Source organism: Dioszegia hungarica (assembly GCF_025882075.1).
Source record: "Dioszegia hungarica strain PDD-24b-2 chromosome Unknown MKK02contig_8, whole genome shotgun sequence".
In the NCBI taxonomy this organism is placed as follows: Eukaryota; Fungi; Basidiomycota; class Tremellomycetes; order Tremellales; family Bulleribasidiaceae; genus Dioszegia; species Dioszegia hungarica.
In genome coordinates this window covers 3,244,101-3,270,376 of record NW_026515770.1, presented here as the reverse complement: position 1 = coordinate 3,270,376, position 26,276 = coordinate 3,244,101, and the positions used below count along the sequence as shown (strand labels likewise).

At 57.7% G+C, this 26,276-nt stretch overlaps 10 protein-coding genes across 10 annotated transcripts; 6 read left to right on the top strand and 4 right to left on the bottom strand.

The window, feature by feature from the left end:
- Positions 1-1,482: 1,482 nt before the first annotated feature.
- Positions 1,483-2,877, bottom strand: MKK02DRAFT_33506 (uncharacterized protein; the record flags this gene model as incomplete). Its single annotated transcript, XM_053088730.1, has 4 exons — positions 1,483-1,812; positions 1,863-2,111; positions 2,159-2,368; positions 2,422-2,877. 4 exons carry the CDS (start codon positions 2,875-2,877, stop codon positions 1,483-1,485), a joined length of 1,245 nt encoding a protein of 414 aa, XP_052946053.1.
- Positions 2,878-3,208: 331 nt separating this feature from the next.
- Positions 3,209-5,282, top strand: MKK02DRAFT_37082 (ATP synthase regulation protein NCA2-domain-containing protein; the record flags this gene model as incomplete). The annotated part of the gene is made up of 6 exons (XM_053089555.1): positions 3,209-3,632; positions 3,692-4,449; positions 4,501-4,635; positions 4,682-4,750; positions 4,801-4,985; positions 5,033-5,282. 6 exons carry the CDS (start codon positions 3,209-3,211, stop codon positions 5,280-5,282), a joined length of 1,821 nt encoding a protein of 606 aa, XP_052946052.1.
- A 665-nt stretch (positions 5,283-5,947) lies between these two features.
- On the top strand, positions 5,948-8,285 carry MKK02DRAFT_26556 (concanavalin A-like lectin/glucanase domain-containing protein; the record flags this gene model as incomplete). Its single annotated transcript, XM_053087217.1, has 6 exons — positions 5,948-6,139; positions 6,245-6,444; positions 6,494-7,515; positions 7,687-8,014; positions 8,057-8,172; positions 8,203-8,285. The coding sequence occupies 6 exons, from the start codon at positions 5,948-5,950 to the stop codon at positions 8,283-8,285; spliced, it is 1,941 nt and encodes a 646-aa protein (XP_052946051.1).
- A 325-nt stretch (positions 8,286-8,610) lies between these two features.
- On the bottom strand, positions 8,611-12,202 carry MKK02DRAFT_44978 (uncharacterized protein; the record flags this gene model as incomplete). The annotated part of the gene is made up of 11 exons (XM_053093176.1): positions 8,611-8,683; positions 8,736-8,914; positions 8,961-9,083; positions 9,134-9,452; positions 9,503-9,585; positions 9,632-9,746; positions 9,804-9,976; positions 10,032-10,211; positions 10,257-10,374; positions 10,422-11,463; positions 11,506-12,202. The coding sequence occupies 11 exons, from the start codon at positions 12,200-12,202 to the stop codon at positions 8,611-8,613; spliced, it is 3,102 nt and encodes a 1,033-aa protein (XP_052946050.1).
- Positions 12,203-12,874: 672 nt separating this feature from the next.
- On the bottom strand, positions 12,875-16,131 carry MKK02DRAFT_33502 (uncharacterized protein; the record flags this gene model as incomplete). Its single annotated transcript, XM_053088729.1, has 12 exons — positions 12,875-12,947; positions 13,022-13,080; positions 13,152-13,784; positions 13,831-14,155; positions 14,202-14,339; positions 14,388-14,500; positions 14,552-14,620; positions 14,668-14,748; positions 14,783-14,891; positions 14,939-15,054; positions 15,227-15,312; positions 15,456-16,131. 12 exons carry the CDS (start codon positions 16,129-16,131, stop codon positions 12,875-12,877), a joined length of 2,478 nt encoding a protein of 825 aa, XP_052946049.1.
- Positions 16,132-16,492: 361 nt separating this feature from the next.
- MKK02DRAFT_44976 (small GTPase superfamily) lies at positions 16,493-17,389 on the top strand (the record flags this gene model as incomplete). Its single annotated transcript, XM_053093175.1, has 6 exons — positions 16,493-16,529; positions 16,585-16,651; positions 16,706-16,790; positions 16,844-16,936; positions 17,016-17,232; positions 17,283-17,389. The coding sequence occupies 6 exons, from the start codon at positions 16,493-16,495 to the stop codon at positions 17,387-17,389; spliced, it is 606 nt and encodes a 201-aa protein (XP_052946048.1).
- A 1,136-nt stretch (positions 17,390-18,525) lies between these two features.
- MKK02DRAFT_44975 (uncharacterized protein) lies at positions 18,526-21,482 on the top strand (the record flags this gene model as incomplete). The annotated part of the gene is made up of 7 exons (XM_053093174.1): positions 18,526-18,702; positions 18,825-19,112; positions 19,160-19,344; positions 19,386-20,673; positions 20,719-20,758; positions 20,807-20,912; positions 20,963-21,482. 7 exons carry the CDS (start codon positions 18,526-18,528, stop codon positions 21,480-21,482), a joined length of 2,604 nt encoding a protein of 867 aa, XP_052946047.1.
- A 180-nt stretch (positions 21,483-21,662) lies between these two features.
- On the bottom strand, positions 21,663-22,861 carry MKK02DRAFT_27389 (putative L-ornithine transporter; the record flags this gene model as incomplete). Its single annotated transcript, XM_053087339.1, has 4 exons — positions 21,663-22,311; positions 22,357-22,610; positions 22,660-22,769; positions 22,825-22,861. The coding sequence occupies 4 exons, from the start codon at positions 22,859-22,861 to the stop codon at positions 21,663-21,665; spliced, it is 1,050 nt and encodes a 349-aa protein (XP_052946046.1).
- Positions 22,862-23,364: 503 nt separating this feature from the next.
- MKK02DRAFT_44973 (putative mitochondrion protein) lies at positions 23,365-24,368 on the top strand (the record flags this gene model as incomplete). Its single annotated transcript, XM_053093173.1, has 7 exons — positions 23,365-23,394; positions 23,447-23,510; positions 23,557-23,649; positions 23,706-23,783; positions 23,834-23,936; positions 23,986-24,139; positions 24,204-24,368. 7 exons carry the CDS (start codon positions 23,365-23,367, stop codon positions 24,366-24,368), a joined length of 687 nt encoding a protein of 228 aa, XP_052946045.1.
- A 318-nt stretch (positions 24,369-24,686) lies between these two features.
- On the top strand, positions 24,687-26,152 carry MKK02DRAFT_44972 (UM00103-like protein; the record flags this gene model as incomplete). Its single annotated transcript, XM_053093172.1, has 5 exons — positions 24,687-24,834; positions 24,885-25,061; positions 25,108-25,200; positions 25,246-25,491; positions 25,578-26,152. 5 exons carry the CDS (start codon positions 24,687-24,689, stop codon positions 26,150-26,152), a joined length of 1,239 nt encoding a protein of 412 aa, XP_052946044.1.
- Positions 26,153-26,276: the final 124 nt, after the last annotated feature.

The window sequence follows — 26,276 nt, the reverse complement described above, 5'->3', positions numbered from 1 at the left end:
AAATCAGACAAAGACTCACGGTCGTACCCCGGCCCAAAGCATTGGAAACTGACAGCGTCATGGCTGGGGATACTCAGATCGAGAAAGTCGCGCGTCATGTTCCCGCCGACCATCCGGAAGTCATCAGGGACGACTGCCAGCTTTTCGCCCTTGGCCTTGTCGAACCCTCGCCCCATGAACCAGTAAGTGACCATACCGTCTCCAGAGATGGCTGAGTATCGTCCGTCTTTGTGCTTGTAGTAGAGCTGGGGGATCCAGTAGCTATGGTATCAGCGAGTGATCAAAGCACGTTCCTGCGATGCCCATGAGAATGGGAACGAATCGCTATCAAGCCAAACAAGGGACCAGCAACTCACCCAGACTGGTCAACCGTGATAGGTGCAGTTGTACAGTCCCCCTCCCGTACCGATGCGCCAGTCATCTTCGAGTTGATGGCGTTCGTTCCCGCAAACATGTGGGTGTGTGGGGCGACTGCGCCGGGGTTAAGAATCGGGTCCATTCGGGTCCGCGTAAGTGCGTTGTGGCCACTGGGGATGTCAGCTTGTCCCGGACTGATGGCACTACAGCTGAAGTACAGAGAACGGAGTCTACTCACTAGGACATGAATTGAGCTTGGACAGTCGAGGCGCTCAGCGCCAGGAACGCCACAGCGCTCGAGCGAGAAGTGGCGCGCATCTTGCTTTGGGTGACTAGGCAAGGAACAAGTAATTGAAAGTGTGGAGCAAGCCAGGTGGAATGTCCAGATCTTCTAGCGACCTGCGCCCGGGTAAAGAAAGTGGGTAGAAAGAATGTGTAGGTGAGTCAGAAGAACGAACAGCGCAGGTACAAGGGAAGAGAGGCAAATAAGGGAACGCAGAGAGGCATTTGAACCCCTTCGCCCAGCAGGGCACAGATCATCGTCCAAGAGCTCAAAGGTATGTACGGTCGTCAAGGAGAATAGCCTTTGATCTGCGAGAAGGAGTCAAAGGGCAATCGCGAGGACAAAGTGGGGGAATCAGCCACATGAAACGCAGTGAAACACCACTTCCAAAGGCTATTTGCCTGGGTCCTTGTTTCGGATCTTGGAGAGGACCCTGCTTTCGCGGGCGTAATTCCGGCATGAACGGACGAGTCGGCAACGTGAGAATGGCCCAGAGCTGGTGGAATTTAGTGTCCCAATCTATACGTCATCTACTTATAGCATCAGGTCAAGGGGAGATTATGACATCCATTGATCGGTCTAGACGGACTTCCTTGACGGGACTGGAAGGGCATGGATGGTCATCCCATCCTCAGCTTGGATCGAGGGCACTCCATCGTAAATATTGAGATTCAGTTGTGTACGCCGGCACTGGTACTGCTCCACTGCAGAAAGGTAGACATGTCCTCGTATATGCGTATCATATGTATTCGTTATCGTCATTGATGTCGTTCCAAGATCGGTTGCTCTCCAAATCCTTGCCGCCCCTGTCGTCAACCCGACTCTCACCCACCCCGTCCGTCTCATCTCCCCGCCTGTATCTTTGCTCCCAGTCCAGCTCGGAGTATACTCGCCCGTGTCGGCCTTGGCCCAGCCGATGCCGCCCCGGTTTGACTAGCCGACCCCGCCACAGACGGCGCCGATTCGCGGATGGACGATGTGCGCGACAGGGTGGAATCAGGAGGTGGTCTGCTAGCGCCCGGTCCGGCGCTGGTCGGTCGGAATGAGCTCGGCGGCTGCCGTGGTGTGACTGCGGATGGGGGACGGTCGAGAGGGAGGCCAGGTATGGTGCTTTGGCTAGCTGATGCGGATTGAGGGGTTCTGAGCATGGCTGTCTTGTTAAGTCTTGGTGTCTAGACGATCAGTAATTTCACTTCAGACATCACGATGGGCCAGAACGTACGATGCTTGGTGCCCCCAAACTCCGGATGCTACCCATGAAAGATCGCCGCTTCTCCTCCTTCGGTGTTGCCTGAGCCGACGGCGCGTCAAATGTAGCCTTTGTAGGTGTCTTGGGCTTCGGGGTGACTGCGGCCTTCGGCTTGGGTGGCACATTGTTGGTCGAGGTGGATGTGAGGTAGCGGTCGAATGAGGTAGGAGGGGGTTTGGAACCGCCAGTACGCAGCATCGAGGACTTATTCATACGTGGTGCCTGGACGTCAGCATGTTCTGCCGATATATGAATCGGAGCTAGCTTACTATGGAAGGGGCACTCAGACTCGACGGCATGACCATGCTCTGCCTTCGCCTCGCCTTGTCTTCCTCGCTCTTGGCCTTGACGTGCGCTGACACTTCTTCGGCTGTATGTCGTATTGGGCCGGAAGCAGAGGGTGTCAGCCCGCCTGAACGAAGCTGTGATGTGCGGTTCTGACGAGGCGCCATAGACGGGCTGGACAGGGATGCGATATCCTACGGGTGAGCTATGGACCACTTCTGGAGGGAAACGGCAGGCGGAAGCTCACCATGCTGAGGTTGTTCCGCTTATGGCCCGGCGTATTCGCAAAGTCCACCTGCCTCCTTTCCCCCGCCGGCTTCTTATCCTCCCACTCCATCCCCATTCGCAGCGCCGCCGCCTTGCTCATCCTCGGTCCCACTGCCTGGTCCCTCATATTCGCCGGAGCAGGCTTCGCCTTGAAGCTCGGATTCCTCCGCAAACTTGCCTCCGGGCTGACGGGAATCAAGCCCTGTCCTTTGGCCAGCTTGTTGAGAATAGGGTCCGAGCGTACATCTTCAGTGTGGATGTCTTGGGCGTGACCGAAAGGGTGAGGTCCGTCAGACGTCTCGCTCGTCAGGAGATCTTCGATAGATGCGGTGGATGATGCGAGACCTGGAGAGGGTAGGCCGGACGTGCTAGCGGTGAAAGGGGTATCGGACAGGAGTGGCGGCTGGGACTGGTCGTCGAGAGACAGCCTGTTCATCGTGGCAGATAGGTGATCCCCGCCTGAGTTGTGTGTTGACGATGGTGGGGGGTCAGACAGCTGGTAAGCAGGCTGTAGCACAGCTGCTGAGACGCTGATTGCCTTTGTGAAAGGGAAGAAAAGAGGTTGTTGATGCAGCTTGACGACGAACGGACGGACCATAGTGGGGTCCCCTTTGTTTACACACACAAAAAGGAGATACATCTCCATCTCCATCTCCGTTCCGTGCGTCCTGCGTCATGATCGGCGTCCTATAGCTGCAGCTTCAGCCAGCTCGGCGCCAGCCAAATTCCTCGCTTCTCTACGACCCTCCCCTTCACCTGCATCGACCATGTCCTGGCTGCTGACCTCCACACCCCCAACATTCGCAGAGGAGCAGCTCTTTCAGCAGCTCTCGGCGCTCTCGACGCTTCCCGTCAACTTTAGCGCTTCTTCAGCCGTAGCCGCCCGAGTACCCAGCCCGGCGCTCGAGAATGCCCTGCATAAATTGGGCGGATCTGGCCCCGTCAAGCGAGACGAGCTTATCGCCGTCTTGAGATCGTTGGCGCAGGAGGGCGGAACCAGCACATCAGGCTTCTCACAAGATGATGGCAATGGGGCGATCGAGGTAGAGGTGGTCGGGCGGGCGGTGACCATGGTTTGGAAGGAGGTTATTCAGGCTTTGATCGACGCGGCGTTGGAGCTTGAAGAGGAGAGGAGCTGGTGGGAGCGGAACGTGAACAGCCGGAGACAGATCGCTACCTATCTCGTGCAGAGTGGGTCTTTCACCGTACAGCTACAGTAGAGATAAGGGAGCAATAGCTCACGCTCTCAGGCTTGCCCCTGCGACTATACACAGCCATTCAACCCCGGTCATTCTCCATCGACTCTCTCAAAGCCTTCCACTTCCCTTCCCGCTCGGCACTCTTCCGACCCCTCCCTAACGCTTCTTCCGCCCTGACGTCCATCACCTCTCCCTATACCCTCACCCGGCGCGAGATGCTATCCTCCATCAAAGCACTCACGTCCGCCCGGGACAACATGGCGAGACGGATTGGCATGCTGGCTTCGGACGGTCCAGGATGGGCAGACGTCAGCTCCATGTCGTCTGGCTCGGACGGGGACTTTACGGACGAGATCACTCGGATCTACGGGACGCTGTGCCGAGTCCTCGAAATACCCACCGCGGCGACCACGCCGACGTCGAAGCGGTCCCGACAGTCCGCGGTGACGCCTACTCGGGACTTTATCTCAGCGACTGCCACACCCAGCTCGCTACTTACCATCTTGACCACTCATCTGCCACGGATACGCTCATCTACGGACACCACTCTCACGCAACATCGTCGACCAAGTGCTCTGACGAGGTTGTGGTTCCCACTCCTCTTTCTACCCCCCACACTCCTCATTAGCGGACGGTATCTGGCACGGAATAAGGCTTGGTTTCAAGAACAAGTATCAAATGCTCGTGAGACGGTCAAGGGTTTCGTCGTCAGCTGGGTCTGGGAACCGCTGGAAGGTGTCGGCAAGACGCTGAGAGGCGGCGGAGAGGGATTAGGAGTTGCGCCGACTACCGTCAAGTCAGACCAGGAAGTGAGCTGGCTGAACACGTCTTCACAATGAGACAGCAAGCTGACTTCATAGTCCCTCGAACGCATGGTCCTCGATCTCGGCAGGGATTACTACAAGCTCGACGGTACCGCTTTGGAGGCTTTGCGTGCCAAAGTAGCCTCGGGTGATATGGAGGAGGTGCTGAAAGTCTACGAGAAGGAGCTCCAGGTATGTGTAGATGCATAGCGCTCTGCATCGTCGCTAACTCTGCTAGTCACCTGTCAAGAACGCTCTGATGGGGAATTTGATCCGCACTCTCCTCATCCAGGTGCAGAAGACAAAGGTGAGCTGACAGACCCATCTCCTATATCGGATGTCAGAGCTGACTTTCAGACCGACTTGTCTCTCTCCTTACTCTCGCTCGACCACCTCCTCCGCTCTCAACAGCTCACTTTCGCATTTGTCGGTCTCGCTCCCTCCTTGCTCGTACTTTACGGCCTCGGCGGGTGGATGCGCGGACTCTGGCGAGGCGAGAAGCGTGGCAAGAGCAGGAGACGTACCTACTTCAACGGTCTACGGTAAGATCTTCCACCTCGACCATTCTGCTCCCGAGCTAACATATAAGCGAGATCGAGCGTATCCTTCTCACGGCGCCCAAGAAGACGCAAGAGCTGCCCGACCGCGATAGAGGTCTCCTCATCGTGTCGGTGACGGGCATGCGGACATGGGCGGCTGGACTTGGCGGAAGCGGGCGGGAAGCGTTCCTTGACGATCTGAGGATGGTGGAGGAGACGAGGCTGAGTCGAGGCGATAAGCTGAGGGTCGTGGAGCGGATATGGAGATGTTTCGGTACGGACGGGAGGAAGAAGGCTTGACCTGTAGCCGGCCATGCACCACCTGCTTAGAGGGGAGGCACGAATAAGGTCGGCAATCGCGTCTCCGCTGCTGTTGCTGTGATTACTCGCGCGATGCGATGCCTGCGTATCTACTCCATCTACCTCCATACAGGCCATACATCTAGCAAGCTATAGCAATATACCGGGGAAAGTTACAACACATAGCTTGGACAAGCTTCACTCGAACTGCCCCAAGACGACAGCCAAGCCTAGGTTCTGAGCGCTGAGCGGCGAGCTCGTGTCCGCCGATCAGTAGCTGCGTACCTTACCAACGCGGAACGTCACCGGTATGTCCACCTTGTCTCAGACCTCATGATTTCCTTCCTCGGTCGGAAGTCCGAGTGCGATCGAGATACCCTGCTTTGTTGCGAAGCCAAGACCGGCCAGGCTTCCAGCATTTCGCGCACTACACCTCGACTGCGCTGTGAACCTAATCTTGGCTGGGGTACATTGCTGACCGAGCTAGACGTACATGCCTTCCTTACATCTCTCGGTATAACGCATACAAACTCGTCGTACAGCACCTATCCAGCGGCGGTACCTCCTTTCATCCAACTTTCCTCCGACCCCCTATCCCGCCTTTGTGCTCAATCCCACCCATTCGATCACCTCTTATCTGCGGCAACGACTCATAGAGCGGTGCGATGGACACCTCCACCCTCTCCATTACCGACGCCGTCGACGCGGACCTCTCCCCCGCATCGCTCACGGCGGTGCAATACTCTTATCGGATCCAGCCCGGGGTGGAGTGGCTCACCCGCCTCATCTCCCCATTGACGAGGCATACGGCCGATCCTTCTTCGCCGCCTCTATCGCCAGTGACAATGGCGTCAGCGGTAGCCGTGCCTCTGGCGAAGGCGATGGAGGTGGAGAGCTGGGAAGGAGGGAATGCGGTACTGGAGATTGAGGAGGTCATGCGGCTATACCGGGCGGATATGGAGCAGGACCAGGTCCCGTACCCCTCACAACCGCAGATCCCGGCGCCGAGGGAGCCTAGTGAGGGGTCCGGGAACCAGGGGTCGGGAATGAACAACATGCTGCTGATTTTCATCCCGATGTTGGCGGTGGTCTTGACGGTACTGTTGGGCTTGCTGGTGTTTCTGGTGGCGATGCTATATATGAAGCGGAGACGGGGGATCAGGTGAGCTTCAGATCTCGCGTTTGGTGACGGACGATTAGCTGATATTCAGATTGATTGAAGATGGCGGGCCGCTGGATCTGTCAAAGGGGGACGGCGTAATAGGAGAAGGAGGGGTGGAAGGCGTCGAGTCTCGCTGGCTAGAGACGGTCGACCCAGACGTCCGGGAGGCGTATCGGCGGACAAAAGACTGGCAGACCTCTCACCCACCCGGCTCTACCCCTTCCGAAATCACATTGTCACAATTTCTCTCGATCCAGGAGAAGGGCGTCTCGGCGTGGTCGTTCGAGCCGGACTACGAGGATAATCTCTCCCTCTACGTTCAGTCCCGCACGGAGATCACTTTCCTCGCGGACGGTCCCGGGATGCCTGCTCGAGAAGGCGGCGGAAACTCCGTCATGGCCAATCTTCCTCTGCCAAAGCTCAACGAGGTATACTATTGGGAGGTAAAGATGTATGACAAGCCAGCCAATACCGAGGTCGCCGTCGGTCTGGCCACCAAGCCATACCCCAGCTTCAGGCTGCCGGGCTGGTGTCGCCACTCGGTCGCCTACTTTGCGAGCGACGGTTTCAAATCGCACGACTACCCATTCACGGCCTCGAGTCACGGTCCGCAGTTGAACGAGGGGGATGTCCTGGGCGTAGGATACAGACCGCGGACAGGGACGGTCTTTTTCACTCGAAACGGGCGGAAGATGGAGGACGCCTATTCCGGTTTGCAGCGGTTCAACCTCTTCCCCACCATCGGCGCCAACGGACCGTGTACGATCCACGTCAACCTCGGTCAAGCCGGCTTTGTCTTTATCGAGGCGAACGTCAAGAAGTGGGGGTTGGCGCCAATGACGGGGACATTGGCCCCTCCACCGGCGTACGGGAGTGATGCGGGCAGTATTCTGCTGGATGCGGGGTATGGCTCGCCCGGAGCGGGGCAGTCTGGGTTCAGCGGTGTGGGCGCTTTGCTCGAGGCGGCGAGGAACAGGTCGGCACAGCAGCCACGGACTGGGTCATTCAACTCGGTCTCGTCCGGCGGAGGCGGGAGTGGCAGCGGACGGCCAATACCTGCCAACCCATCAGGTCAGCCACCTCGCTCCCCCAACTCTTCCCAGCGACATCGGCGGGCCGGCAAATCCATCAACCTCGGCAGCTCGGTACCTGCCGTTCCATCCCCTCTGCGCGCGAGCGAGTCCGGTCCAGGCCCATCCACCTCGGGTAGTCGGCGTCGAGCTCTCGGCCGGGTCGCGCAAGATGATTCTGCCGGGGCGGACTACGTCTCACCTACCGACACACCTCTCGTTGCACCTCGTATCCCCTCACCTAACGCGCTCGAGCGTCTTCACTCTGATGATCTCCCACAAGAGGAAGACAGCGAGATCCTACAGTCCCCTTATCAGAGCGACTCGGAGGACGGAGACGGTCCCGTACCCGAATCCCCAATGGACCATAATCCACCTACACCCAATCTGCTCGATATATCACTACATTCACTTCGGACATCCATGAGGCACAATTTCGGCGGAAGGCAGAGGAGCGAGGACGGAAGTGAGGATGGGAGTGATAGTGAGGACGATGAGCGGTTCTTGACTGCTCGGACAGGTGGTGGGAGTGGGAACGGGAGCGGGTCGGGGGAGAGTGATGATACGATTCGGATCAGTCAGGGAACGAGGGCGGGTCCACAGGGAGATAGTCCGCCTCCACCGGGATATGCGCCGCTGGATCCGCACATGTATGCCAGTAAGTATAGTCTTGCTAGTATGGCGTGAGCGCTGCTGATTTTAGGTCTTCCCGCAGACTTGCCGGACGAGCTTGTGAATCAGGCCATTGAAGCTATGTCTGGGAACGCGTAAGTCGAGCAATATAAGATATGAGGAAAGGCTACGTAGCTGATGTACAATAGTCCAGAAGGAAGCGGAGGGGCTCGACCAGGCCCACCGGCTAGTCCCTCACCCGCACCAAGAGGCGCGAGTTCCACAAGCTGGTTTAGGCGATCATCATGAGAAGCACGGGGGACTATTTGCATGATCAAAGTGTACTCAAGTGTAGCTACCCGAAAAATTTGTCACATCAAGTACAGTATGCACATGCCTTGTATTAGATGTTGTCCGCACGCGATTATCGGCTACTTCCTTCGCACTCCTTACTTAAGATTGTCCCGTATATCATATCCGCAAATCAATTCTGATCCCTGGTGAAGCTCCTAGAATCCATGGCCTTCAAAGCCTCGAGCCCGAGAGCTTGAGACCGCCTGATGGAGATCAGCTTCTGGTGTCTCGAGTACGAGAGAGATGGAAACTTACGACTCGGCCATCGACTCCCCGACTCGTTGCATCTCACCCAACATCACATCTACTTCTGCCTCGACCAGGGCCGCACCTGCATGATCGCCCCGTAGGCGAAGCCGGTGCATCTCCTTGAGCAGAGTACGGGCGACCATGCCCCAGATGACCACCACAAACGACTCGACATCGGAAACGGGCTGGACAGTCAGCTCAAGGGTACACCCTATCCGAGGGTCGACATACAATGATGAGATCGTTCTTGATCAGCGCGACCGACCTCCTCGCAGCCGCGAGTGCATCGGCATTCTCGCACTCGATCGAGTTGATGTCGTGGAGGAACATCTGAGTCGCCGCAAGGGTATGGTGCTAAAAACATCATCAGTTCAGAACCTATCCTACGGGGATGAGGGACTCACGATAGCCAGATTATGACTCGGGATGAACGGCTCCGCCGCCCCGTCAATCTGAGCGTTCCGCTTCCTATCCACCGGAAAGATGCCCTCTACACCCATCGAATGCACAAACTGGTCCAGACCAAGCTTGACTAGCCTGTAGTCGCGGGGACAGCGGTATTTGGGTTGGTCCAGCATCGCCAGGGGTTCCTGCACGGAGACGGACGGGTGGGCGGTGTGGTAGGCGAACCAAGCTTTGGCGTACTCGCTCTCCTCGGTCGGATCGATATAGGCGAGCTTGGTCGCTCGTTCGAGAATGGTCATTGCTTTTGTCCACTTGACACTGAGGAGTCAGCTCTGATCACCCTAAACAGGAAACGCCAAGTAGCTCACTATCGGCTATCATCCTCTACCTCGAGCGAGGAGAAGCGGTACAGATCTCGAACCGTCGTGTCGTCTTTGCTGGTAACGTTGCCCTACGAATGTCAGCCTGGTCGCCACCCATGCAATGAGTACACGTACTGAGGCTATATCTACCAGCGGACGAGGGAAGGGTGTCATAATGTCTTCATCCCGGAGTGCGCTTGGGAAGCCGGTGACAAGAACCCCACATCGTTCGATAGAGTAGACAGCCCAGCTAGAGAGATCAGCTTGTGTACGACCTAGAAAAGGGTCGGCGAAAAGCTTGACTCACAAGGTATGGATGCGCTCAGCGAGCTCGAGCTTGTCCTCCGGCGGCGGCAGGAGGAAGGTCATCTGCCTCAGTAGCGGATTGCGAATGGGTGGCGGTCCGAGCGTGCAGGACGGGATCTGGTGAACACCCGTCGAAGTGACGAGACGAGCAGCTACGCCAGCTAGGATGAAGCCCTGTTGAGATCAGCCAGACTCTACTAGCACGCTCCACAGCAGATCAAGGACCAACCTCATGGTATCGGCCATTTGTATAAGCGTACGCGCTCAGCAGCATGCCCGCTCGCATCCCATCGATCAATCGATCTGGCCGGCTAGTCTGTGACTCTAGAGACCGACAGCCAGCCTGGAAGAACGTTTCCTCCATCGGTGACTTTTTGGGAGCAGCAGTCATACGAGATGCCCAGAGGTACTACCAGAGTCAGTAAAGGGCTCGAACTACATCTCTGGAACTGACCATCGCGTTCAAGAGGGACAAGGCTGGACGACGGCGATCCGTAAAGGTAAGTCGTTGTCGAAAGCGGGGTACAGACATCTCGAAGAATAGTCTAGAATGGGTGAGGAAGACGTTCAAGCTGCGCTAGTCAGCTCTATCCCTCGTTTCCTCGCAGCGGATACTGACAGTTGCTCCCTCGCCGAGTCTGTCAAGCCATCCGGCTCCAACCTCTGCTGTACCAGCGCAGTGCCAGCTCCTTCCGCTTCCCGCCTATCTCGGCTAATGCTCTGCTTCCTCTTGCGAGCTGGTCCATCTTGGCCCTGCACCTTCTCCTGCTCTTTCGCCCTTGCCTTGGGCGGCTCCATTGGCGTAAAAAGGAACTCGCCCAGCCGTGCCGTCAACCCATCCATCGGGTCCACTACTGCCATAGGCGGTACCGTCAATGCCGAGAAGAGCGCGCTGTGCTTGGGCGGTGGCTCATCGTACGTATAGGGTGAGTTGGGATCCACAAACATACTCGGCGGTGGCGCCTCCCCCGGATCTGGAGACGACCGGATGGAGCGGAGAGATCGCGCCGAGTCGACCGAGCTCAGAGTGTGGCTGGGACGGAGCTGGGTAGGAGGTGTAAAGCGAGGAGGGTCGACATGGGAGAGGTTCTGCTCAGGTTCGCGCCGAGGGTAGATATGGGCCGGCTCCTCCTGAATGAACGGCTTGATGTCCAGCTGTTCAGGCAGCTCGACTGCTGATATGGGTGCGGCCGGCTGGCCAGGGAGGGATGTGGTCGTCATCATGGGGTAGGAGGGCGAGTCTTGGATATTGGTCCATGGGGGGAAGCTGAGGGTACCGTACTGGGTAAATTGATGCTGGGTAGGGTCTGAAGGGTGGTTGAAGACGGAAGTATGGGCCGGCGCGGATGAGGCCTGGATGAGCGGCGTACCCATGACCGGTTGGTCGGAGGGGATGGGGAGGGAGTTGAATGGGTAGCCGTACCCGGACGAGCCGTACTGGCGCGGTACCACTCCGTCCGGCGAGGTGCCAAAGCCAGGCGGACCCATGGGCTGGACCGCACGTTGGGGCATGATGTCATAGCCGAGTGGAGGAGGAAAGTCGAAATGATGTGGGCCTGCTGGAGAGACGAAGCTTTCGCTCAAAGATGAGGACGAGGCGGTCCGGTACCCGCTCATGTGAGACGGACCGTATGAGGGCGTAGTGAGGGGGTCTGGATAGCCTAATTGTCAGCTCAATCCCATGTAGATGCAGCTGCACGTACCCATCTCCCCCTCATCCTCATCGTCCGAATCCTTTGGCGGAGGCTGGTACTCGCACTCCTTCTTAAACTTGAGACAATTGGAGCAAGCGGGTCTTTCCGCGTTGCACCGCAGCTTTCTCTTGCGGCAGAACCCGCACGCCATTCCCCTCTTGAGACTCGGCCCCACCGTCCCGTTTGGATACACCCGAGTGGTGGTAGACTGAGGATGGTGCCTATGCCTTGACCTGCCCGCCGAGGGGTGAGAGGGCATCTGGCTCCGCCGAGGGTCGAGCATGGATATAGGAGGTTGAGTCATCGTTCCAGGTAGATGTGGAGGGGCAAAATTTGCGGAGCCGGAGAAGGAGGACTTCGCATCACTGGGTCGAGCCTCGTAGGGCGACGAGAACGCCGACGCGCCATGCTGGGATTGGTGGTATCCCGAGTAGCTGCTTGGCCCGGCCTGTTGATTGTGATAAGGGTGGTACGATAGCGGAGCTGAGGTGGGCAGTCGTACCGACTCTGCAGGATGTGTGGCGTTGATTTGGTCCGCCCCGCCAGCCGAGTCCAGGCCGCCAGGCTGAGGAGCTTGATACGCTTGCTCCAGCCTGTGCCCAGCCGCATCAACGACGGACCCGTCCTCGGGCCGGTATCGAGGAGGTTCAGCCGCATGTTGGAGACGCGGATCCGTCCCGTGCTGCCACGGCTGAGCTGGCTGCATCGCAGAGTTTGCGACTGGCGGAGACTCGAGCGGGCGAGTGAGGGGATGCACGGAGCGGCTGGTGTGCGGCACTTTAAGTCGTGATGAGGATGATAATAGATGGTAGTAAAGCAAAAGGCTGACTTGGCCGCTCTTGTTCGGGCATGTTGGAGTCAAGCTGAGCGATGTGAGACATCTCGGCCGACCTTTGACGCGGCCTCGGTGGATTACACCTCGGACATGCCTCCTCTAGCAATTTCTACGAGTAACTGTAGTTCCTGAACGGCAGCACGATGATCACGAGCCTCGGCCCCCAAGCCACATCCGCCTTTCTAGATCTCAGGTACAGCATGCTACAGCATGGCGCGAGGTCCAATGAGACAGCAAGCTGCGGTCTCGACCAGGCACAGATCGTAGGGAGGAACAAAGTTGGCTACCTGCCGTTCCGGACGCTATTCTCCCTCCGCCGCGGGGGAACCCGGCAAACACCCTGGATCTAGGCCCCAAAGAAGCGTAAACGGCGCATTCCGCAACAGGCACGGCTCAGGCACCGAGCTCAATCCTCCTTTGTCCTCCTTTGATATCCAAGCGAGGTCCAGATAGCATCAGCCCTGTTTCACAGCCAGCACGTGCTCCTGCACAGCTTTATAGGTGATACGATCCAACAAAGAGTCAGCAGGAGTTAGCCCGAGCTTAGGGCTCCGACATGGGTCGACCCACGGTGGCGTGATGATATAGTTGTTGCATGTGAATGTGTCTCGTTGGTCTGAACTGTCTCGATTTGGTAATTCACCGCTCTCATCCTCGACTGCCAAGCTCTCAAAGCTGCCCCAAGCTCACATAGCTATCCAGACTCTCCCGCCATCGCGCCATGACTCGATCGAGCGGGACCTAGCTATCTGCCCGTGTTTTGTTGCTATGAGGATCAGCTATACTCTCTTGACATTGACATCACTCAGGTATGACTCACAAGGATAGCCAACAAGCTCCCCACATCTCCACCCGCCGCGGGCTGGTAGCCCTCCTGATGCTGCTGATTCTGCTGATAGGGTTGTCCATTTCCGTATCCCTGCGACGGCGGCGGCGGCCCCGTTGGGGACATCGGCAGCGCATGGGCGGCGCGATAAGGCGAAGACGGAGGAGGGATACGCGGGTTCGCAGGCGGGACGTAGGGATGATGATGCAGTACTTTATTGGCTTGGAGGAGCGAGCGGACTTCGGGCGGGATACCGTCGCTGATACCACCACCACCACCGCCTCCCGGGGGCGCAGCGGATGGCGCGGGGTAGTCGTAAGAATGCTGGCTAGGAGGACCGCCGTAGGATATGGGCGGAGGTGCGACATATGAGGCAGCCGGTGGGGCATTGTACTGGGGTGCACCGGGTCCGCCGGCATGTTGTGGGGGAGGCTGGTTCCGATTGTTCAGGCGGGGATCGGAGGGTCGAGGTGCGGGAGGGGCAAGAGGGGGTGGACCGCCATTGTGGGGCTGATAGCTGCCGTTCTGGGGAGGATAGGCGGAATTCGGAGCAGCGGGGACGGCGCCACTAAGCGATGCCAGCAGATCCTGGACTTGACGAGCTCGCTCGAGTCGGTCGTCTCCATTCTGGGCTATCAGCTCAGTATCACAACACAGGCCGTGCAAAGCTTACTGTCTGTGGCGGAGCATCGTTATATCTGCCCTGCGACAATCCCTGCGGAGGACCCGGCGGTCCCCTCGGCCCACCTTGGAAGCTGCCCCCAGAACCCCTCCTATCGGGTCCACGATCCGGGCTGCGCCCTCGCCCATCATGAGGCCCATCCCTGTAGCCCCCGGGGACAGGTGGACCGCCATGCCGGCGCCCATCCGGCCCGTCTCTCCCGCCACGGTCGACTCGACTGTTTCTGCGCCCTCGACCTTCCCGTCCTCCGTTTGGTCCATGCCGTCCAGACTGGTTGCTTCCGTTTTGACCCTGGTCTCTGCCGATGGAGATAGGGCTAAGAACGTCAGCTGTGCTGCAAAGGAGCTGCGAGGTGGACTTACAGAGGTGGTGGACCGGCTTGCTCTGTTTCGTCCCAGATCAAGAGCAGCTCGAGCGTTCCATTATTGTATGGACGGCCATTCCGCATGTCGATGAACCTGATTGCTCCTCGTGCGTCGTAGTACTCGACGACTACTTGCCTGAGATACTCAGCATGGTACGCTTCACCCATCCACAGGTGGACTGACTCGGGACTACGGCCAGGCCGGACCGTCTTGATATCGCCGTACTCATTGGCCATCCTCCCCACCTCGTCGATGGTCAGGTATGGACCGCGCAAAAGCGTAGCGACCACCGAGCCCTGCAGGATCAGCTACACTCTCAGGACGTCGAGCCGGCAGCTCAAGCTGACCTGGTTGCTATCCTTGTCTGGAGGGTGCTTTTGATCGTCCTTCCTGGGTAGACTGTAGTGGACGTCAATCTGCAGTTTCAGCTAAAGGCCCTCTCGTCCCGAGGTCCCTAACGTACCCGACGGTCTTTGATCAGTGTATCGTGCATCCCATCTCTCGCTCTCTCAGCCGCACGAAGGTCAAACTGGACCGCGATCAGCTCAGTCCGCATACTGCACGACTGTAAAGCTCACATAGGTGATAAAGATCATCCCACGCTGCTTGACCAAATCAAAGTACGTCTTGATCTGGCCATATCGATCAAAGCTCGCCCTCAGACCATCGATGTCCGCTTCATACTGCCTGTCAGCTAGGCGGAATTTGGGGACTCGGCCTGGACTTGCACTCACACTGACGTTCCGGACGAAGAGAGTCCGGCATTGGCGTTCGAGCTGGGCTCGGTGGTCGGTTGCTCGGGCGTCTCTGCCTGCCCCGTCGGCGGATCGACCTGGTGGGGGTCGCGGACCTGAGAGTAGCCATCAGCTCCGTCCGCCGAGGTTCACATGTGCTGGAGACAGAGTAGAGGATCAAGTGAGGTCAAGCGATCAAACAACCTCGGGACGGCGGATCAAGGCTCAGAATGTGTCCCTTCTCTTCAGGCCGGACAGTCTCCCAGATCACCCGAACACAATCCTCACAAGGAGCGGGGAAGATCCGAAGAAGTGGAAGCGGGAGGAGTGAATTGGCGTATATCGGCCTGTTACAAGCCCGGCCTCACAACGAGCTAGAAGTCAAGCCGGGCGTGCTGCATGCCAGAAGAGCGGCGAGCCGAGGGCTCAAGGAGGGAAAGAAGAAGAGCACAAGGGGGAGAGATTCAAGGACCTGACCAGACAAGACATGACCAGAGGAGCAGAGAATCAAGCTTACGTTCCGGACTTCTCCCTCGCCCTGGCCTCTCAGACTTCGTCGTAAAGTTCTGCCTCGGTCGATCCCGGTCTTGCGCGGCATAGCCATTCACCGAGCCCGAGAATCCTTGATACCGATCATCCGAGCGATCGTAGAAAGGAGGAGGAGGCGGCCGATCTGTGAAGTGGATAGGTGGGAGAGCAGGGTATGACGACTGATTTCGGTTCTGCTCGGGAGAGTACGCCGAGCCATTCTGGGCACGCGGCGGCGGCTGCGAATAGGACGCCCGGCCCGAGTCATAGGATGGACCTGATCCTGGGCCAGGCAGATAGCCGCCCCTTCCGTCTGGCTCTCCATATTGACCGGGAGCACCGGGAGGAGGACGAGCGCCCCCGCCATTGGCCCGGTAGGGCTGGGCCCGCTCAGCCGTGCGATTCATGTACCCGCTGGGACCGGCCTGATCGCCTTGAGGCATCGGCGGCGGCGCGCGAGGTATCGGAGGAGGAGGACCAGTTTGACGTGCTGGGATAGGGGGCGGTGGGTAGGGTGGGTAGTCGATAGAAGCTTGCTGCTGCTGATTGTACGGTGCAGGACCAGGAGGCATGTGCGGGCGATTTGGGGGCTGAGAATTGAAGCCACCACCTTGTGGGCCGCCTCCTCCCGAGCTGCCGTTGTGTTGCGCTGGATAGTGGTTCATCTTGTCATGGCAAGTCAAGGTAAGTAAGGTTGCAGAAGCGAAGCAAATGGCGCTCTCAGCTGGCAGGTTCAAAGAAGGTGGAGGACTCCAGAGTAACCGTGGGAGAATGACCGTTGATTAGCGGGATCAACCCCTTTGATTAGAAACCCCTTTATCAATTACCAGCCAAGCCATTACGATCTCGCACAGACGTCATCACGTCACTCACAACAGTCACACGCACCGCTCTCTAGTCTCCGCTCCCATTCATACCTCACCTTTGTTGCCACCTATCTCACCCACTTGATTAACATCTACACATCCAGCTACCTCCGCTCGCACCTACTCTCACATCCGCTTATTCAGATCGCTACCAGCAAAGATGTCCCGGACCACCTCGTTCAAGCTCGTACTGCTCGGTATGCCTTGTCTCTGAGCATCCCCGCTCGGACCGAGTTTGACTGACAATAACAGGTGAAAGCGCGGTCGGCAAGTCTAGTCTGGTCTTGCGGTTTGTCCGCAACGAATTCTCAGACTTCAGGTGCGCTCGAGCACGACACATGCCTTATGGGGGTTCTGGAGCTAACAGGTATAGAGAATCAACTATCGGCGCCGCGTTCCTCACGCAAACAGTCAACCTGGACGAGAACACAGCAATCAAATTTGAAATTTGGGACACTGTGAGCTGCGGAAGCATCGTTAGCCGCCTCGGGCATGTAGCTGACCCCTCTAGGCCGGACAAGAACGGTACAAGTCCCTCGCACCTATATACTTTAGGAACTCAAATGCGGCTGTGATCGTATACGACATCACACAACCACCAGAGGTGCGTGCAGATACTGATTCGTCTGCGTCCATACTATTGGTTCATGAGACATTCATACATGTGCACAACTGACCTGCAGACCTCATTCGAGAAAGCCAAATCATGGGTCCGCGAACTCCAGCGTCAAGCCGACCCTTCCATCGTCATCATGCTCGTCGGGAACAAGGCGGATCTGGCTGCGAACCGCAAGACTCCTAAGGAGATGGGAGAACAGTACGCACAGGAGGAAGGATTGCTATTCGCGGAGGCGAGCGCAAAGTCGGGTACCGGTGTCGAGGAGCTCTTCATGGAGATTGGTGAGTACTGCCCGGGATGCGTATTTCACCGAGTTAAGCTGATAGAGTAGCGAGGAAATTACCCACCAATCCCCTACCTCAGCGGGCAGCACCGGGCGCCAAGGGCGTCAAGGTACAGGGCCAGGGGGAGCAGGGCCAGTCGGCATGTACCTGCTAGGCGGTTTTCTCAAGGGCCAGTCGGGCGAGCGGACCCACTCCTGCTCGCGCTGTCCCACTTCGAGATGATGCGGGAGGTGAAGGGTTTCGCCACGAGTTGTATTGTACCCATACGAGACTCCAGTCGTCTCATCCCCTAATATATCGCCAGTACTTGGCGGCCGATGTACATGTTGTAAGCTCGTCAAAGTCGACCGTGGCAGCACAGTGACGGATTGGATTCCCTTGGCAGAGATCAGTACGCGGTACAGCTATCAGTACAGCACCTATTGTATCTGCTCTCTAAACAGCCAGACTCACATCGTCCCCAAAGGCATGCCGACCTGCTGCAACTTGTCATGTCAGCGCAGCTGTCAGCGCGTCGCGCGCGTCAGCCAGCAGCGTGGTGCGAAGGCCGGGCCGAGACCTTTTACGAGATGTTGGAAATGCTGCGTGCCTTCGGCCTGACAGAGGCCGAAAGCCAAGCGCTGCGAGCTGAAAGCGAAGGGCAGTATGTACAGTACTTCTACTGTATACGGGCTTGCGAGCGGTCGAGGTAGCCAAAAGATATCGAACGTACCAGCATATGGTGTCGAGAGAAAAGACTGTCAACAAACCTTCTGAAGTCCGCTGTTCGGCCGCATGCATGATATCAGCGGGCGAGAGAACGCCACCAACGGCGAAATTCTCCGCCACAAGTCTCCGATCGTGCCGGACGTGCCGTATTCTTCAAACTTTAATCCACAAGCAGAGACAGAGAGAAGACTCGACCGAAGCCTGCTGGCCAGAGTCATCTCGGCCCTTGGCCAAGTCAATTGCTTGGTCTGTCAAATTTAACAACATCTCTTTTGTGTACAGCCCTTCCAAATTCTGCTCGACTGGTATTCTGTGGTGGTCTACTGTTGTCTTGTCGGTAGATCATCCCGACCAAACCCGCCTCGCTGGGGATTTTATTTACGCTGCGAGCGATCAACGTCACCGCTTCCGCTCCACCCTTGTCCCTCGCCGACGCGCTTCGCTGCGGCATCGCTTGTTCTCACTTCGTTTCATCGTATCACCTCTTCAACACCGCCAACCCGCCTTCCAGCGCCGTGCTATCGGTGAGAGCCATGCACTTGACATAACGCGTGGCGGCGGAAAACGAAAAACGGACGCGGGATGGGCGGGACGTCGAAAGTCTTCGCGGCCGTCTCTTGGGTTGCGCGGCAGACCAATGCGGCCACTGGCGAAGCGTCCGATCCATGGGCCATAGGACAGTCCGGGGCGGGCTCAACGACCGCCGCAGACCTACTCAGGAACTTTCGATGGGTCAGTATAGTTGATGAGGTCATACTTGTAAGTTCCCCCACTCTGCAGATCGCAATCGCGCTCGGACCCCTTTCACCCTTGTCCCTTGCCGATAAAGGGGGTCTAGTCAAAGTTCCACGCGATGTGAAACGCAATCTAATCTTCGATAGATCTTCACTGTTATCGGCTCCTTCTCCATCCTCGCGTCGATGTTCTGGCTCGAGTACAAAGGTCGGCCAGCGACAACGCGCATGCGGATCGTCCAGTCCCTCGTCCTTTCCGACCTCATACTCGGGCTCGTCGGCATCGTCGGAACCTCTTTGGTCCTCTCTGGCAAACCCCTCGAGGCCGGCACAGGCGCCTGTAGCGGGCTAGGATACTGCCTCGTCGTCGTGCTCTGGACGGAACATTTATGGACTCTCATCCTCGCCATCGCAACATATATGATCCTCATCTACGTACGGCATGTCCCACTCTTGCTGCGTGACCTGCTGATCCTTCGCAGCCCTTACATCCCGCAACTCTTTGGCTCGAACGAAGATGGTACTACCTGTGGCTCCTTGTTTGGGTCATCGCGGCTGCCATGGGTATCATCGGATACTTCGTCTTCGGATACTTCCCGAACGGAGGAATCTGCTACTACGGCCAGAACTCTGGCCTATACGGAGAGCTTATTCAGTTTATACCTCGGTATGTCCTCTGCCTCCTTTAAAAGCGAAGCTGATGACCAGCGCGACGGTCATGCTTCTCATCACTATCCTTTACGCCCGCCTCTTTGTCTTCCTCCGCCGGCCCGACCGTATCCGCGCTTCGTTCTCCGACTCCTCCAATGGCGAGATGTACGAATCCAAGCCGCAATCCCGCGCACACTACATCTTTCGCAGCCGCAATCTCGCCGCGCTCCTCAGTCGGGGTCGGGCGGGATCAAAGGGGACAGATAGCTCGGACAAGGGACCGCTACATCCCCCAAACGAAAAGAGCGTACGGATCGAGGTGCCGTCCGCTAGATCTAAGGCTACACCTGCAGGCCTGCGGTCGACTGGCGAGTCTAGCCTCGGAGCGCCTACGCGACCATATCACCTCCCCACACCCCCTTCTACGCCGGACGAGCCGGCCCCATGGGAGCAGGTCCAACTGCCCATCTTCCACGTTGACGGAGAGCGATTCGGTGGACGCTCGGCCGGGGGAGGAAGCAACGAGCTACGCAAGGAGACGAGCTCGATCTGGAGTGGATGGAAAGGGATGGGGAAGAATGATAGGGAAAGGGGCAGGACAAGGGGTGGCGAGCATCGCCCATCCGTCACGTCGTCATCCTCGCCGCCGCCGACCGCGCGGTCAAACTTCGGCTCGGTATCGACTGCATCGCGAGATCCGCCCGGCTCGCCAAAGTCCGCTACTTTTGCAAGTGGCGCCTTCCCGCCCACGGCGGAAGATGACTTTGAGCCACCCTCGCTGCACGGGGATGTCGGTCCGGACCGCACGCCCACGCAGACACGTTATAATGCCGGGGACGTATGGCAGACGGCCCCAGCGGACCGGCAGGGGTCAGTATCTTCCTCCCTTGGGGAACGGGTCGAGCGGTTCCGCAAGCCGTCAGCCGTTTCTGCATTCGAGTATCGTGTGACAGAGGAGCCGGAAGTGCCAGACACGGCCTCCAATTCCCGTCGCGGGTCGGGCGCCATACAAAACGATGTCGGTCGGCTAGCAGCCACGCCCAATGGCAGCCAAATCGAGGAGGAGAAGGCTGGATACCCCTACCCTGGAACGGCTGCGACCAGCAGCCAGTCCACCTCTCGACCAAGGCAGCACCAGAGGTCGGCGACGGGCGACGAGGAAGATCGGGACGGAGAGGAGGAGGGCGATGATGACTGGGATCTGATGCGGATGCTGCAGGCTTCGGCGCCGGCGGCGGATCCGTCCCGCTCGCATGTGGAGGATCAGGTGGAATTTGTCGAGGAGAGCATGGCGAGCTATCTGAATCGAAAGACTGCTTTGTTGATGTTGTGGTTCCCTCTTGGTGTAAGTCGGACGTCTACGGATGCAGGGATGAGCTGATCAGAACAGTATGTTTTGTTGTTTTCAGTATCTCTGGTTCGGATCATCTGTACGTGACTGCTACTGGAAGATATGGACTGGGAGCTGACCGGTCCAGATGACTTTGCTGGATCACCGCCAATAGAGCTTCGGGCGCTATCTAGATGGTTCATCTTTTCTCAGGGTGTCTTGGACGCCCTCATCTACGGCTTGGTAGAGTGGCAGTAAGTCACCTACTCGCGGACCATTAAGCCAAGCATGAGCTGACGAGCAGCACCAAGCGAGTCGTCCGGAAACGTGTGCGCAAGGGCACCTTCAATACCCCCTCGGGGTCTCGCAACGCCGGCGGAAGCAACGCCGGTACCGGCTCCGCACTTGGCGCACTGCGCGCCATCGGTCAAGGATCTCGCGGTCTCTTCTCATCTCGCGGCTCCGTGCAGGCAGGCGTCAACGCCCCGACCCGGAGTGGAGGCGGTATTCCAGTCTCTGATCGAGGAGGGCTTGGGAACAGCCAGACCCGATCGAGAATGTCTAATCGGACACCTACGACCTCCTTCATCCCTGCTATCCCGGAAGGCCATTCGCTGGATCGTGAGATAGGCGAGGAGAGTGAAGGCGATGGGGATCTCGAGGTGACGCCGCGTCGGTCAGGCACGGGGTCCGGGTCGGGGTATGAGGTGGAGGAGGACTCGACGAGGAAGGGGAGCACGGCGAGTGAGATGGGGACGGTGTTGGAGGTGGTTCCTGGAGGGACAGAAGAGGATGGGCGGAAGAGGGAAAGGAGGAAAGAATGATGGTGATCAAAAGAAATCTGATAGTCTGGACAATGTATTAGGTGCCTCTGGATGTGGCGTCCCGTCCGAGGATAAGGTAAAGATATACATGATGAGGTCGGGATACAAGTCTACGGATCTACAGTTCTACTGTCTATACCCACACGGCGCCCTTCTCTCACCCACTCCTCCCAGCATCGCCTACCCCAGCCACCCGCTGTACTTCTGCATCAATGTCTCGTAGATCAAGAAGATCATCGCCGAGCTCGGTGCGCTCCGCATGACCGTCAACCCACACCCCGCATACAGCCCCTTGAGCCCTCTCGTCCGCCATATCCTCTGCCCCATCGCCACGAATCCCAGTCTAGGCTTATCCGGATTGAGCTCCGCCCATGTCTGCACCGCCGACTTGACGCTATCGGCCGGGAAGAGCGTCACGTTGTACATGACCCCAGCCATCGCGCCCGACATCATAAGCTCGTACATTGCCAAGTCGCCCTTGGTCAATGTCCGCCTCTCGAGCGAGGGGGTGCTATCGAGCGCCTTTTGCCGCCGTGCGATGAAGAATTTGGCGGCGACTTCGTAGGTCGTGAACCAGGCTGCGGAACCGCCTGTTTCCCGTAGGAGCGTACCGGTCTGACCGAGCCAGAGACCGCGGAATCCGTGTGCGCGCAGAGTGCCGAGAGCGAGTGCGACGGGGCCTTGGAGGGGTGGTAGTGTTTTGGGGAGGGCGGGAGGTATTGAGCTGGAGCTGGAGCTAGCGGCGGCGGAGCCGAGCGTCGCAACGGCGACTTCTTCCCGAGCGAGCATCTGCACTTGCATCCGACACTTGATGAGTTCAATAGGGGTGCTGCACATCAGCTTGGTGTTTCCTGCTCTGCTGTATAGTGCTCACAGGACAAAGCTAGCAGCGGCACCCGCACCCGCAGCAGCCATAGCTAACTCCCCGTTACTCAGCTCCCGCCGCTTCCCCTTCTTCTTCTCCGACATGTGCGCCTCGTCCGCCAGCCTAGACCCCGACATCGGATCCGCCGAACGCGCCGTGGTCGGGTGAGGGTTTAATCGAATGATGAGGTCTTGACATTTGTTGTATACGAGGAAGAGGGTGGCATTTTCGGCGGCGGCACCGAGGATGGGCATGGAGATACCCTGGATGTCAGCTCACATACCCTTACTAGTGAAGCATCGGCGAGCTCACTCTGTATAACCCTTTCAGTCCTTCGTGATTATAGGTCTGCTTGAAGCAGTCAAAGGGACCTGTGAAGGCTAATGGGCGGTCGGTATGCTGGGACTGCAGGCGGACCTTGACTGGGATGATCAGTCAAGCTCTCATCCTGAATTTGAGCATGAATATCAGACATACCCAGGTCAAAGGGATGCTCGAATACCTTGGCAGTCATCCCTGCAACCTGTGCCATCAGCTCATGTCCCTAGAAGGAAGTGCGAGGGGGCAGCTCACACTGCCAAAGACGATGCTGTTCAGCGCGCTCGTCGCTTCGTCGGATTCTGCCATGATTGGCAGGCTTTCTGATGGATCCTGCGAGCTGCTCTATAGTGTATAAGGCGGTAATCAGCGATCGAAGGACCTTTGATGAGTGATGAGACAAGGTGAAGTATTTTGCGGCTTCGCTGAAGCTTGCAGCTGGTGATCAAGCGCGTTCCTCTTGAGCATGCCGTAATCATCAACCTAAAACGTGGCGACGCAGCGAGTGAGCGGCTTCGGCTTCCGTCGGATCGGATCTCTTCGGCTCGGTCTCGAGTCGCTCGCTCGACCGCAAGCAAGCAAGCAAGCCATCCGCTATGGCTCGACCCACCACGTTTTATATCTCAGCAAGCTCACGCGTCTCAACTTGACTGACTCTACCTCTGACCAACGATTGGTACAATAAAAGCACGAGAAAACATGTCAAACTTCCTCCGTACGGGTCGCAAGGTGAGTTCACGGTCCAACAGCGGTCGTCTAACGGAGCTGACCAGCCCTGCAGATCATTGCGATTGGTCGCAACTATGCGGACCACGCTAAGGAGCTTGGAAACGCCATCCCAAAAGGTCAGCTGATAACGCTCCGACGCCGGCCGCCAGCTGACATAGCCAGAACCCTTCTTCTTCTTGAAACCTACCTCGTCGTTCATCTCCCCTGGAGAAGGACCGGTCGAGATCCCCAAGGGCGTTGTGATGCACCACGAAGGTGAGCTTTGAGTGTAAAATGCGATCCAGTGAGAGGCTCCCCGCTGATGCTATAAGTGGAGCTTGGTGTGGTCATTGGCAAGAACGGAAGGGATATCCCAATCTCAGAAGCGGACTCGTACATCGCTGGCTACAGTACGTCTATGCAGTCTTCACTTCAGACTGCCACTCAGCTGACTCGATAGCACTTGCGGTGGATCTTACTGCTCGGAATGTCCAGGATGCTGTCAAGAAGAAGGGTCTCCCCTGGTCCGCTGCTAAGGGCTTTGATACGTTCTGCCCTATCGGGTAGGTCCAGCCCGAATTGAGCCTTAAGCCGACTGGCGCTGATCTGCAGCCCTTTCATCCCCAAAGCAAAGATTACCGACATCGCTCAGGTCGGTCTTCAGTTCTCAATCAACGGCGCTGTCAAGCAGAGCGGCACGGCAAAGGACATGATCTTTGACGTTCCCCACTTGATCTCGTTTGTGTCAGGTATCATGAAGCTCGAGGTACGTCACGTCTCTACTTCGCCAAAATCGTCGTCCATCTCCGGCACAGAGCTGACTCTACCAGGAGGGTGACCTGATCCTGACTGGTACCCCAGCCGGCGTGGGGGCTGTTGTTGCCGGCGACAAGTTCGAGGCCAAGATGACATATCCAGGAATCGACGGCGAGGTACTGGACCAGTACGAGTTTGAAGCCGTCGACCGAAAGGGGCTGTACGAGTTCAAGGGATGAAATGGTAAAGTCCGTCATGCACCACCTGCCGGCTCGGCGGCGATCGTTTATGGGGTTTAGCCCTTTGGTGAGCCTCGACCGTTCTACTCCTTTCACATCTTGCCCCTCGAGCTTTGAAACTCGATGCGGATACTCCGACGCCGTTCCTTTCTCCTATAACGGGGCTATGGGATCGTTGGCGTACGCACACACCATGCCCAGTCTCAGACGTCTGCCTCTTCTATCACACTTTCTCACTTCTTCCCACTCATCACTCATCACTTATCACTTATCACTCGTCTGACAATGCCTCTCAAGCCCGAAAGCTCTCCACAGAGAATGCCCTCCGCCGATACGCCAGGCTCCACACCGGAAGTCGGCGATGAGCCGAAGGTTGAGCCCGACCGCGTGCCGAATGGAGGGTACGCCTGGGTCATCGCTGCCTGTATCCTCGCCTCCAGTGCTGTTACTTTGTTACTTGGGGTGCGTAGAGCTCGGCAGGTTCTCTGACCTTGATGGCATATGCTGATAAAGTAGGAAACAACACGACGTACGGTGTCTTCACCGCCTACTATCTCGAAGACAACTACTTCAACGCCTCGATTCACGACTACGCCTGGATTGGGGGCCTGAGCGTGGCTGTCGCTCTCTCGCTCGCGCCGCTTGCCAATTGGTTGACGCAGGTCAGCAACTATCGTGTCGCGCTTCTCATCGGTGAGCACCTCTCGCATGGCGCTGTGATATTTGAGCTGATACTCAGGCGCGACCTGCGTGGTTCTCGGCCAATGCATGGCGGGACTTTGTACCAGCTTCGCCCCGTTTCTTGTCTGCCAAGGCGTCGTGTTTGGTGCTGGTAAGTCCTCACTACCGCTTGTGTAGAATACAGCTGATCATTCAGGTCTTGGCTTCGTACTTGTACCCTCGCAGCCGCTTCTCTCACACTGGTTTGACACCCGCTTATCACTCGCGCAAGGCGTGGCGGCGGCGGGCTCAGGCCTAGGCGGTCTGGTCCTCGCGAACACAACGCGGGCAATCCTGGAGCATCCGAGGCTAGGCGTCAAATGGGCTTTGATCATCAATGGTGGGATCTCGGGGATGGTGCTCTTCCCGTTTCATTGCCTTGCTACGGAGCCGACACAAGGCTGTGGGCGCACGGTCGGTACCATATCAGGCGAAATGGTTTGTTCACCCGGGTTTCGTATGGGTTCTGCTCTGGGCCTTCTTTTCCAGTAAGTCCGCTCGCCTACTTCATCGCCCTTTACTCGCTTGCTTCCTTCGCCACTTCCGCCCTAAACCTCTCCCAGACTCAAGGCGCGGCGCTACAGTCCATCCTCGCCGCTGGTCAGATGTTCGGTAGACCAGCTTGGGGATGGCTTCTCGACAAAGGCGGCCGACTCAACATGACGATTCGCTGCTATCTCCTCTGCGGCCTCTCGACATTGTGCATCTGGCTTCCCGCTCGCTCGTTCGCCGTCCTCGCGGTATTCGCCTTCATTCAGGGCGTCACCGGCGGGACCGTATGGGCAGCTTCAACACCGATCGGAGCTCTGATCGTGGGCGTCAAGGACCTGCAGTCGGCAATGTCGATCTTCTGGCTCGTGCTCGTCATCCCAGCTCTGACTGGACAGCCCATCGCCATCGCTTTGCTCGAGTATTCGCGGAACAAGCTGGGAAGGGACGGGCCGGAGGCGTACTACATCAGCATTGGGTTCTGCGGAGGCGTCGCAGTGTTCAGTGCGGCGCTGCTGTACGGGGCCAAGCGCCATGTGCAGCAGGGGAGCTGGAAGGTGTGGCAGAAGACCTAGCGCATTGCAGCAGCGGGGGCGGGGGCGAGAATCGTGTGCATGCCTGCTTTCTATTTGCTTCGACTGACGAGTATGAGTGTTTAAAGTGGCGATGCACTTGCCTTACACTTGCCCTGCTGCCTCA